The sequence below is a fragment of the Camelus dromedarius genome, chromosome 17, assembly GCF_036321535.1.
Source record: "Camelus dromedarius isolate mCamDro1 chromosome 17, mCamDro1.pat, whole genome shotgun sequence".
Classification (NCBI taxonomy): Eukaryota; Metazoa; Chordata; class Mammalia; order Artiodactyla; family Camelidae; genus Camelus; species Camelus dromedarius.
The window spans coordinates 46,958,691-46,971,752 of record NC_087452.1 but is presented as its reverse complement, the minus strand read 5'-3'; the positions used below and the strand labels follow the sequence as shown (position 1 = coordinate 46,971,752).

Genomic DNA, 13,062 nt, shown 5'->3' with positions numbered 1-13,062 from the left:
TGAGGAAGAATTTTACCTTAGAAATATTTTTGTACCTTCAGAGTGCGTAAAAATGTATCTTTAGTCTCCATAGTAGCTTTTATTCCAGTCTGTTAGTAAACTTTGGCAAGGCATCAGTAAGAGAGGTTTGATATGGTTTTATCTTCTGTATAATTATAGATAGAGATATAATATATAATGTGTATTCACAGGTATGTTATATTGTTGGTTTTTGTGTTCATGGTGGTTTGGATCTTTAAAAAAAAAAAGTCTGAACTGGATTTACCTCCATCAGTGGTTGGCTCTGCAGAGCACGGGGATACAGCACCAGTCATGCAGAAAGCACCTGTTTGTCATCGTGAGAGTTCAGACATGAACTGGAACCAATGGCCCATTAAATACCTTCCCTTGTTGTTTAAAGCATATTCTAACTTTGCGAAATAATTGTTCATGTGGAATATTGTACCTGGGCCAAGGAATGCAATTCCTGTAACTCCAGACAGAGTGAAGGCTGAAACAGAAAAGTTGTGTTCCATTGTTTTGTGATTCTGTGTTATTGGAAAAAATCTTGTCTTGAGTGTAATTAGGAATAGGAAAGTCAAAAAAAAAAGCACACTTTGCTTTTTGGCGTGTGTGTGTGTGTGTGTGTGGTTTTCCATTGAGTAGTATTGTAGTACTTTCTGAGTGATAAAATTATTGTTTTAAAATGTTGCTTGCTGAAATAGTCACAAATGCTTTCTACGAAAGAAAGCATTTCACTCTTCTGGCTGTAAAAAAAATGATAGCGATTTTTTTTCCATATACTATATTTAATGAAGGAGAAGACATCCTTGTAATATTGATGCAAGTGGACAACATTCACACCGTAGGTTAAAAGTCCAATGTGAGAGATAATTCACTATGAGATACAGTGATTTTCAATTTCCTCTTTAAAAGACAGAGCTAAATTTTTGATTTAGAAGGTATTTCTGTAAAAATTTCTGAAGTAGATTTAGAAACCAATTAAGAAGGATTTGTGTCTTCAGGCTTTGTGTGCCTGATGTGAGCTGGTGATAAATGTTCTAAATTCTTTTTTCTTTTTTCTTCTGGATTTTCTTCTTCCGTATTGTATTCATAAGTGCTTTGTGTGGGGGAACATTTTCAGCAAATGTTCCCTTTCTTTTTCCTTTTTGTTTTCTACTCTTAAGATTCAGATAATTTTGCAAATGTTTACTTGTCTTAAAAGTCCAAGTCTAGCAAAAATTACTATTGTTAATGAGTATGATTATAAGTAACTTTAACCACTGTTCACTAGAGAGGTTATTCAAAATATAATGTTACTGTACTGATTATCCTAAAAGAGAAACTCTTGGGGTGAAGTAGGGTTTGAAAGCGAGGGTATTTGTGGTTTCTGGGACTTGGGCAAGAATTTTGGAGGGAGTGGGCTTATATGAATGCAAATGGGCAGGAGGCAGTAGACATTTTGAAAAGACTAATAAACAAACTCAAAAAAGCTTTGAACCTCTGAGTATTTGTATTAAGTACAGTGAGGACATAGTTAATAAAATCCCCAATATTAAAAAATTATAATTATACATGTAAACCATCCTTTTAGCAAATACCTTTACTTGCTAAATTTCTTACTGGAAGATTTTGACTAAGTGGGAGTGTTTCAAGCTGTCATTTGGGACAGAACCTTACCCCCTTCCACTTCTTATCTACCTCAGAGAATGCCAAGGGCTGGAGATGCTTTTTTTCTGTTTATTGCATGGGGAGGTAATTAGGTTTATGTTTCTTTTTTTTTTTTTTTTCATGGAAGTCCTGGGGATTGAACCCAGGACCTCACGCATGCTAGGCACGCACCTTACCACTTGAGCTATACCCTCCCCCCACCCCGGAGATGCTTTTCTATAGCAGGTAACAGCAAGAAAGTCATTGCAAGAAGAACTAATGTTAAATGAGCACTTATTCCATGCCAGCCACTGTTACCAGCATTCTAGATAAACCTCACTTGCCTTCGCTCTCTGTCTCTGAGGGAGGGGCTATGATCGCCATTTTGTATGTTTATAAGTAAATGTATATCATTTTAAATAAATAACCATCTAAATCAATAAAATTTGATGTCTATCATTATAGATGATGAAATGATGCAAAGAGCATGTAAGACTCACTTAGCCAGTCAAACATACCCAGGCTGAACTGAGATCTGAGCCAGGGTGGCTTATTGCCACAGTATATTCTTTTAATGACTACACGACATTGCCCTGGAGTCAAATACCCAAAGACCGTGAAGGCTGACTGACCAAGGAGATTTGATATGTGTAGCTTTCCTGTTTTGGAGGCTGCCTGCTAGGACAGGTCAACACTGCACCAAACTAAAGAATCCCAGATTCCAAGTCCCTACTGTAATGTTCACAAATCGTCTCATTTTGATCAGGTGACTGATATTTTAGAACATGCTTTCAGCATCTGCAGAATAGTAATAGACGCTTCCCTTTCAGCCCTAGCTCTCTTGGACTGAGGTTACTGCAGGGTTATAACGGTGCAGGAGAGGCAGCCGCACTAAGGATGCACGCAGCGGCCAGGTCAGGGTGGTGCCGGCAGCATCCGCCCGGGTCAGCATCAGACAGCTCCCTCCCAGCTCAGCTGACGTCTGCAAGGCAGGAGCTCCCACCTGGAGACCGTCTCAGACTCCTCCATCTCACCTCCTACAATGATTCCTGTTTCTGTTGTGGCCTATCAGTAGTTCGGCTCCTGTTGGAATGATTTTCAGGTCTATAAGTGATACTACTATTATAATGACAGCAAATCTATTTTTAATAAAAGGGGGGGAGGGCAAAGGCATTTCCAGCACTATGCATTATCAACACGAGAATTTTAATAAATGACCACCAAAATGCTCCAAAGAATTAATGATATAGTTAAAAGGTGATTATAAATGAAACATTGGTGATAGGGGACCTAGTTCATAAATACATGGAATGTTTAATATTTGTCATAGATTCTGTTTGGTTTTGTTTGTTTTTGTTTTGGGGGGAATAGATAATTAGATTTATTTAGTTATTTTTTAATGGAGGTACTGGGGATTGAACCTGGGACCTTGTGCATGCTGGGCATGTGCACTACCACTGAGCTGTACCCTCCCCCCTTCCTTAAGAACATAGAATTAAAGGTAAACTTGCCAAGTATTTTATGACCAAAGCTAAAATCTTGAACATAATATGACTTGTTAATAAACTTGGTACTTAAATTTGCATTATAACTTCTCCGTGAGCTTGTGTTGACTCCGGAGCATCCTTTGTGGGATCCCAAAGCAGCACAGGGCTTTGGGGATCATCTTTTCGGTCCTGTCATTTATACCTCATAAAATAGGCTCGAGGAGATTGAGTCATCCCTCATATTACCCATCTTAAAAAAATCTAGGCTAGGTCTTTTGCAAGAGATGATAAAATAATGAATACATTTATGATGAATATGGATATTTATGGTAGAAACCAAGCCACAGATGAAGTACCACTGATAATGTGTATCATTCATTATTTACGCCAAACCTTTGTTAAATTTTTATTACCAATGGTGTAAGGCTCTGAGAATACAAAACAGTCCTGATCCTCAGTTAATTTACAGGGTAATACATCTTTAGTAGCTAAAATTAAAGTCCAATTTGTCCTAGGACCTGTGAGGAAGTCTCAAAATTTCAATTTAACCCTCTCCCAAATCCTGAAAGACTGTTGCAATTCCCATTTTTGCAGAGGGGAAAGCTGGCTTGGAGATGCTGTGTTCAGTGGCTCAGAGTTAACAGCACTAGGTGAATCCCAGAGCTGGGGGCCAGCCCCGTCCAGCCTGGTTCCCAGGCCCCTGCTTTTCCCCGTGAACCCCCAGTGTGATTTACTTCGATTACAGTCACACGCAGTCCACTCTCAGCCACCTCTGACAGCGCGCCAGCTTTATTTTTTGAAGGCTCAACCCAGTGATTACATAGGGAAGGAAGCACATTTGCGGGTTATAAAGAGGAACTGGTGAAAAAAAAAAAAAATCACTCAGCTGTGAAATGGGAGTTGGGTCTCGTTTGCTTGGTTTATTCCTGCTCAATTGCGTGTGCACCGATGTTCGTGACGCTGTCTTAAGTGTCTTCATTGGGCTACAATAACATGGATTTTTCTTTTCTCTCTCTCTCTCTTTCAGGTACGGAAAAATTGTATCCACAAAGGCAATTCTTGACAAAAACACAAATCAATGCAAAGGTACGTGTCAGGGCATCTGCACCTGAGCGCTTGCCTGCGCTGGTGCAGTGACGGCTCCTCCCAGGCCAGGCCTGGGTACCGGCTGCACAGGATCTCAATGTACAGTAGCTGGCAAACCTTTTTAATGATGTCGGGGCTTTGATGGGTTGTATTTCTAGTAACGTTGCTCATTAATTTTTTTCATTAACAAACAAAATGAAAATCACAAATCAGAACGAGTATCCAGTTGCTTCAGCATAAAACTAAATTACCTCCTGACAACTTTGGGTTGTCTGATTTGAATGATATCAGTGATGCAAATTGATTTCCTATAGAAAAATGAAGAACTCTGGGGAGAACTTCCCCATGCAAAACACGTTTTAATTTATCTGTTGTTTAAAGCTTTCGCTACATCGGTTGATAAGGAATGAATTTACTGATGGGTCCATGGTGTCTAAGCTTCAGCTGTCAGCATCTCACGGGATCTCAGAATTCGTATCTTATTAAGGCTTCTTTTTGTTTTTTTCCTGGAAATATTACTGAAGTTATCTGACTGTATCCGTGACTCATATGTTTTTTCATGTCTGGGAATCACGCATTCTTTGAAGGATTGCATTAATTTATTTGTGAAATCTTTATGGTCTCTCTTACATGACTCAGTTCTTCCTGGAGAATTTGGAATACTTCTTGTAACGTGTGTTATTTGTTGATCCTCTAATCCAGTCTTTTTTATAACAGCAACGTCAAGAAATGGTACAGCCGAGACCATTCTAAACATTGTTTCTATTTCATATTCAAACATAACGTGCACAAGGGTTAGAACTCCTGTACAATATGGGCAGGCATATCCCAGCTTAATTGGATCATGGTAGTCAGATTCAGTTCAGCAATTAAAAAAGAAACAGCATTCTTTGTCTCCTATAAACTCACAAACGCTCTAGGTATTTAGTTACTATAAGACAAAAAATAAGAAGACATCATTTCTGTCATCGAATAGTTTGATGTCTAGTTGAAGAGGAAACCACTAAGAAAACCAAGAAACGAATCCTGATGTGTGTATCAGGATCAGTGCATCAGCCTAACGCCTGTGAGAGTGTAGCAGGGTTATCTGTAATAGAGGTTATGCGCTATGAGAGAACATGGAGACTCCTTTCAGGGGAGGGAGTTTGTAAAGGCAAGGCGGGGTGGGTGGGTTTGGGAAAGGTTGGTGTTCAGGAGAAAGAAATTCGGCATGTAATTGAGCAGATTCACACCTGGAATAGGAAAATGGGAAGGGATATCAGTAGAAAAAAAGGAAGGAGGGGTCAAGATTTTGGAGGCTTTGAAAAAGTTATAGTGGATATTTTGAACTTGATTCTGTCCACAACCTTTAGAAGTTTTTTGAGTAGAAATGATAGACGTGATTCTCTCTGTGTTTTAGAAAAGTTATTGAGTGAAACTGAGTTGCAGAAGGGAAACCCGGAGGTAGAAAAAAAATGCAAAAAGTTACACATTGTCACACTTCTTTGTTTTTGAACTCTTCTTTCAGCATTGGATCTTTTTTCTTTTCTCCCTCCCCCAGATTATTCTCATCCTTTGAATCCTGCTTCAGATTCTTTATGCTAAACTCATGCCTTCTCTTCTGTGCACCTGTGCCATTTTATTTATACAGTATTAATATGATTGTTTTTCACTTATAAAACAAAACAACAACAACAAAATGCAGATTTGAAGTCCTCCATAGATCTCAAGGAAGACAAAGAAAGTCCCCCAGGCACTGTTGGAGAAAAGGAAAGGGGGTCACCTTGAGAGTTTTCAAGGGTGGAATTAAATATTCTCCATCAAATTTAAAGGATGCATGCAGTAAAGCCCACCTGTTGAGCTGTTGTGACTGAGGAAGAGGGCTGTGCCCTTTACTGAGGGAAGGAGCCCAGCGGCAGTGGTGGGTTTGGGGGAGAGGTGGCAATTTAGGGACTGGACATGCTGAGATAGGGGTCCTGGCAGAGCATCCTAGGGGAGAGGTCAAGGAGGAGCTACAGGAAAGCTCTGAGTTACGATGGTGTCCGCAGTCAAGGCAGCAGATCGTAACACCCAAGGATAGCTTGTAGAGGGTGTGGAGTGGGGCCCGTGAGGTCAGGCAGCAGAAAACTGAATCTTAGAGAACGTATACAAACAAAGCCGGGCCATGACTATGGGCTACTGTTCACTCTTGGCTGTGGGAAGCATATGGCATGTTAGAAGCATTAGAAGGCTAGTTTCCCACCCATTTCCAAAGTCTTGTGGGTAAAACTGTGTATAGGAACAACCAGAGAAGATGGCGGCACTCCACCCAGGCCATCAGTCATACTGATGGAACACCCATCAGAAATGCGAATGCTTTGCAGACAAGCGAGCCCTGTGGACCCCAGGGGACCCCACCGCCTGTCTGATTGCTGGGGTGGCCCGTGTGAAGGGGCCCTCCACCAGGCAAAGTTGAGAATGCAGGCATCTCTTGTCACTGTGAAATACTGGTGACAACCATCGTGTCACCTGGAAAAACTGTTCCCTTTCACCACGAGCGTAAGGTTGGAGAAGGAAGGGATGTAACTGGAAGGGATGGCCAGAGTGTCCGTAAGCAGTTACCTCCTGATAGTCCGGGGGACGCGATCTGGACAAATAATGTGGGTGTCCTTACGTCTACTTTGTTTTTCTTTTATTGAAGTATAGTCAGTACACAGTATTGTGTTAATTTCTAGTGAACAGCAAAGTGATTCAGTTATATATATATATATATATTCCTTTTCATATTCCTTTTCATCATAGGCTATTACAAGGTATTCAATATAGTTCCCTGTGCTCTACAATAGGACCTTGTTGTTTGTCTGTTTCATATACAGTAGTTAGTATCTGCAAATCCCAAACTCCCAATCTATCCCTTCCCACCCCCTTCCCCCGCCCCAGTAACCATATTTGTTTTCTACGTCTGTGAGCCTGTTTCTGTTTTGTAAATAAGTTCATTTGTGCTGCTTTTTGGATTCCACATGTAAGTGATACCATATGGTATTTTTCTTTCTCTTTCTGGTTTATTTCACTTAGTATGATTATCTCCAGGTCCATCCATGTTTCTGAAAATGGCATGATTTTATTCTTTTTTATGGCTGAGTAGTAGTCCATTGCATAAATATACCACAATTTCTTTATCCATTCATCTGTCAATGGACATTGAGGCTGTTTCCACGTCTTGGCTATTGTAGATGGTGATGCTCTGAACATTGGGGTGCAGGTGTCTTTTTGAGTTAGAGTTTCCTCCAGATATATGCCCAGGAGTAGGATTGCTGGATCATAGGGTGAGTCTATTTTTAGTTTTTTAATGAATCTGCGTACTGTTTTCCACAGTGGCTACACCAAACTGCATTCCCACCAGCAGTGTAGGAGGGTTCCCTTTTTTCCACAGCCTTTCCAGCATTTATCGTTTGTGGACTTTTGAATGATGGCCATTCTGACTGGTGTGAGGTGATACCTCATTGCACTTTTGATTTGCGTTTCTCTGATAATTAGCGATACTGAGCATTTTTTCATGTGTCTATTGGCCATTTGTATGTCTTCCTTGGAGAATTGCTTGTTTAGGTCTTCTGTCCATTTTTGGATTGGGTTGTTTGTTTTTTTGTTATTGAGCTGTTTGAGCTATTTGTATATTCTGGAAATTAAGCCTTTCTTATCTCTTCTCTAACAGTCCTATCCACATTTTCTGCTTATTTAATTATCCGTCTCCAAAGAGACCTTTAAACTAATGAAGTCAGGACCTGTGTAATCTAGGAAACTTATCTTCAGAGCAGGAAGTTACAGGGGAATGCATGCCTGTCTATTGGGAATACTTGATGAAAATATTAGAACATATCTCTGTTTTATATCAATTCAGCATGTGTTTAATAATGTATATATTGCTATAATTTTACAAATGCTCATGTTTTAAACAAATAAATATGTAGCTATGTGGTTGGCTGCTCCAAAATATTTTTATTTGTAGTAATACGGTTGTAAAAAGTAGTTCGAAGACTACTGGTCTCAGATATAATAAGCACTGATAAATTAGGAAGGAGAAAGTGGAGGGAGAGATAGAGGATAAGACAGGGAGAGAGAAATGAAGGGAGGAGGGAGAGAGGGACCATGGGACCACCTGGGGAGATCACTGAACAGAAAGGCAGTCAAGGATGACTTTACGGGAGGACAGAGGGCTGTGAGATCTTTTGCCTTGAGGGTGCTGTGAAATAGGCAGGGCAATCATGTGGTCATTTTGCACCAATCAAAGCCTCCAGGTGCCTTTTCTGGCCACAGGATTTGGAGCCAGTGGATGGCAGTAATAACTGAATCACAACTTTCATCCAGCACGTGGTGGGAGCATCCTAGAAGTAAGCACCCGTGATCAGAGAGGTAGTGCCGTCACTCCCAGGTTTGGGGGAGATACTGTTTTAATGATATTCTGAGTCCTATTTGGAGTATATATATATATATATATATATATTTTTTTTTTTTTTTCCAGAAAAAATGGCCCCTGAAATGGTTGCAGGTTGAAACTACGTATGGTTTGGAAGAGAGAGCAGTCACGCTTATGGGAAGTTGCTTATGGTTGTTGATGAACTAGGGAGCAAGTTGGGAGTTTGTGAGGAAAATCAGTGAGGGCCTCAGGGAGCTGATGAGATAAGGCACTGGACCAGCGCTTAAAGATTTCTTTCAGTAGCCAAGAATTGGAGCAGGAGTCGTATTAGAAACATTAACTGGTCCAGAAGGTATTTGTGGAGAAGTAAGAGTGAGACCGGGAGTCTGTAGACCGTGGCCAAGAAATGAAGGGGCACTAGTTATCAAACTTCATGATGCGACATTCATATTGGAGCTTTTGGGTGACAGAGAAATCGTATGCAGTTAGGAGCAGGGAGAACTCTCCACTTAGACGTCTAGTGGGAGAAGGGACGGCAGAGGGAAAAAACAAACAAACATTTGGGAGGGTACAAAGTGATAGTGTCCTCAGGATGAGTTCGTGAATGATTGGAAGCCTGCAACTTAAAGCAGTGTGCAGTGATGGTTTACATCCATGCAGGTACCAAACGTTATAACCCACAGGCCATCCCATGCAGGCTACTGTCACACATAATACATCCATCCTTCATTGGCACCTTGCTAAATTGGTGGCACCTTTTTAAAAAATCAGCTTAAAAAGAGACATAAGGCATGTACTATGAGATTGATAATTCTGCTGAGAATATTGCCCCAAGTACTTTATTCAGATATATTTTTTTTAACTTTCATATGCTCACTCTTAGCACTCCTTTATTCTCTATATGGGAACATATATCGGGAACATCAGAATTCTAGCTGATGGACTGTGTCCAACTGTTATACAGCCATTACCATGATAGCCGAGAAGACTGAACTACTTTGAGCCGTGGAAATGTTTATTATAGGGAGTTATATGAATATGGAAGGATATAAAAGACTGTATGCAATCGTTATGGAGCTACGTAAATACCTGAGAGTCAGCACTGCTCTCGGTCGTGTCGGTGGCGGAGCTGGAACGCCTGGTCTGAGCCCCGCCTCCCCGCTTAGGGGCTGTGTGACCTGGGCACAGCCACTCAGCTCTGCTGGGTACCTCAGTCTCCCCGTCTGTCTAATGATGATAACAGTAGAGCCGTACTTGATGATTAAATGAGCTAATTCATGGATAACGCTCAATAGTCGCTTGTGTTGACCATCTGTATGAAATACTGGCAATATTAAGCAAAAAAAAGGTTTGTGTTAAAGTAATAGGCATCTGGATGATAAATTATTATTAACAGTACATTTTCCCCAATCTGTTATATTGTCTTTTCAGGCAAAAAAACCCCCAAAACAAAAACAAAACAAAAAACAACAACAACAACAAAAAACACAGCTCTTAGAAAAATGAAAGTGGTTTCAATTATATTTATATTTTGGTTGTTCTTTCTGTGAACACAGAAAACACAGGAGTATGTTTCTTTGTTTCCATAAAATAATGCTAGATGAAAACAGCAATGAGTTAGGGCAGAACGTTCCTCTTTGCTCCTTTAGAGAAAAGGTGGAAGAGAGTGCTTCCTGGCCATTGCTTTTTTTAGGAAAGACACGGAAAGGGTATTTGGAGGTGACTTTTTGAAACGAACTCACTCAGGGCATCGAGCCTGTCGGTGGAGAACCCAGGAAACTGGACTTGGTCTTCTCTGAGACACTTGCTTTAGCCTCATTTGCAGCCTTGCCTCCAGACTAAGGCTGTGCAATTAAAACCACACATTACGAAGGCAGGATTTACTTGTTTTTTGTTTTGAAAGATATGATATGAATTCTGGTTTCCCTGAGCTGTAGCACAGGCAGCCTACTGGACGCAAGTTAGTGGTTAGTAAGGTGTGAGACGGGACGCGCAGTAGTCTCCCAGAGGTGAAAAAAGAGGCATCAGAATTAACCCTGGTGCGTTAACACAGCTCTAGACTCTCCCTCTGTCTCAGCATCTGGAAGGGCGGCTTTTATCCCCTCCTGCCTCCTGCCCACATCCTCAGTGCACACAGTAGACAGGCCGATAAACACACTTGCTCTCTTTTCCGGAGGGGGTCGCGGGCGGTTCTTTCCACATAACCCCGCGTTGTCAAGAGTGTTCTTTCTCGGGCGGCGGCTGCGGCAGGTAGCCTTCATTCTGTCTAATATGGCAACATAAAACGAAACAGTCACCATCAGGCCAAAAGGACCAGAAGTCGCTGAACAAAGCCGGCAGCAGCTCCAGATGGAGGGTAATGGAAACCAGACCGGAGTTCATTCAGAGACTCCGCCACGAGGACCAAATACGAGCTCGCATACAAGTCACAGAGAGCTGCACCGCTTTGTGTTTGGTTTGGTTTGGTTTGGTTGGTGTTTTTTGTTTTTTCCCATGTGTTTCCCCCCTGGGTCCCAGGATCTTTGCTAATTTAAAAAAAAAACTAGGGAAAATTCAATGAAAGAAGCCATTGAAAACAAGGTGTAAATCTTCTATGAATTTCCTTGTCTCTGCCTCTTCCTGCTTTTTAAGTTGGCTTCCTCTGTACCACCCACCCCCGCCTGCTTTTTTTTTTTTTTTTTCCAACAGGCTATGTGTTTAGAGCAGAGGGATTGAGTAATGGATAGTCCATAGAAAGTTTCCATGCCTAATCGCCAAAGGACATAAGCGTATTAGAGTGTGCCAAGCATACCAACTTCTAAGAGTCTGAAATGCTCCCTTTGTTGTCCCAGGCCGGTGGAATTCTGTTTACAGAAGATCGTGTTGCCTTTATTATTTCCCTGGACCCCTAAAGTCAAGGTGGGAGACGGATACCCCAAAGTTCTGAAGTCATCCCTGAAGGCGATCAGTCATTCTTTGTCAGATAAAGCCACACCTTGTTGTTCTTCTGTAAGAGACATAATTCTGCATACGGTAGACGTTTTAGGGAAAGAAGCCACCTCGATGGTTTCAGGGAGGGGTGTGAAGGAATCCATTCAGCAGTCCTCGATTCACAGCCGTGCTCCGTGGTTTTGAAAAGTGTTTCTGGGTAACTAAATATGAGGCGGTGAGCCTTGGACAAATCTGGAATTCATCGATATTATTTATTATTTAGTTTTCTGCCTGACGCACTGGCAGGAAGTGTTTATATAGCAAGTGAGGAAAGGGTGGAGTTCTGGATTCAATTCCATGAGTGTGGACGGAGAGGCGGACATTCTGTTTTGTCATATTTTTATGTAGTCATTGCAGGGCAGGAGGTAGCCCCAACCTATGAATGGATCTGAGTGAGTGACACTGATGTGAACCTTGGGGGAAAGTCTGTGTGTCCATTCAGTTTCCAGAAAATAGGATACCCACCTGGAAACCAAGCAAGTAAAGAACTAAACACCATGAAAAGGCTCTTTGCTAGTGCCTGTGATTTCCCCAAATCAGTGCAAACTAAAATAAATGTGCTGTGAAATTTACGAGCCTGATGAATTACACTTTGGGAGAAATAGGCCCCTCCGCAAGGTAGACTCAGTCTATGCAGCAAGAGGCCCATGGAGCAAAATGACCTGAAAAACACATTTGTTTCTCAAATACTGGGACTAGGTTACAGAAAAAAAAAAAAAAAAGATGAAAACACTTCTGTTTGGGTAACTGCATTTTCCACCTCCCTTTGGGATATGAAGCATGTGACGTTTGCCTGAACATCTTTTGTGAGTTCTACTCTAGTCCAGTAGTAATTTTACCTCTAGCCCCAGGTGATCAATATACAAACATATATTTGCTTCCTTTGGTTTTGATACTGAGTTTTGTTTTCATTTCAGAAAAGGTTAGTTTGTGTAGGAACTTTGTTAACTTCAGTCAGAACAGCCCTGTGGGTACCTTTTACATGGAATGTTTATCCTGAGCCTCTTTTGAGAAAAATTCCAATTTTTTTATTGTCTTACAGCCAGAGTTAGGAAAAGAATAAGGACTTTGAAGGTAAATGATCTCCAGGTGTTGTTTTCAACTCGGCCAGACAACTACAGCTAAAGGCCTTTCTCCTGTCAAAGATAGCTCTTCCGAACGTGTTATTCTCAATTTAGTATATTAAGTATTTTAGAGGGTTCTTTTATGAAGATGATGGTGGTGGTAGTGTTGGTGGTGGTGCCGTGTTAACTTTGAGAAGTCTTTGAAATAAGTATAAAATAAAATACGAACTCATGGTTTGGGAGTCGTACAACTGCACACTTTTCTTCAGAAGTGTTTTATAGTTACATATTTACTCCGCATCTGCCTGTAATCACCATTAATACACATATTAGGCAAGAGTAAAACCATCCACCAACATTAAATATAATAGGTAACATTGCTGTTTTAAGCATCAGTTTGATTTGACATTATTTAATCCTATAACCTTTCTACCTGTCTCTTTTGTGGAAGATA

At 41.0% G+C, this 13,062-nt stretch overlaps 1 protein-coding gene across 4 annotated transcripts in view; it reads left to right on the top strand.

Annotated features, from left to right (window-relative positions):
• The window catches only part of RBMS3 (RNA binding motif single stranded interacting protein 3), a 919,284-nt gene that overhangs the window by 492,437 nt on the left and 413,785 nt on the right, over positions 1–13,062 (top strand). For all 4 annotated transcript variants that reach the window (XM_031469805.2, XM_031469816.2, XM_064496809.1 and 1 more), the window contains one exon: positions 4,144–4,202. In XM_031469805.2, the coding sequence (XP_031325665.2) occupies positions 4,144–4,202 (59 nt within the window). The remainder of the gene's footprint in view (positions 1–4,143; positions 4,203–13,062) is intronic.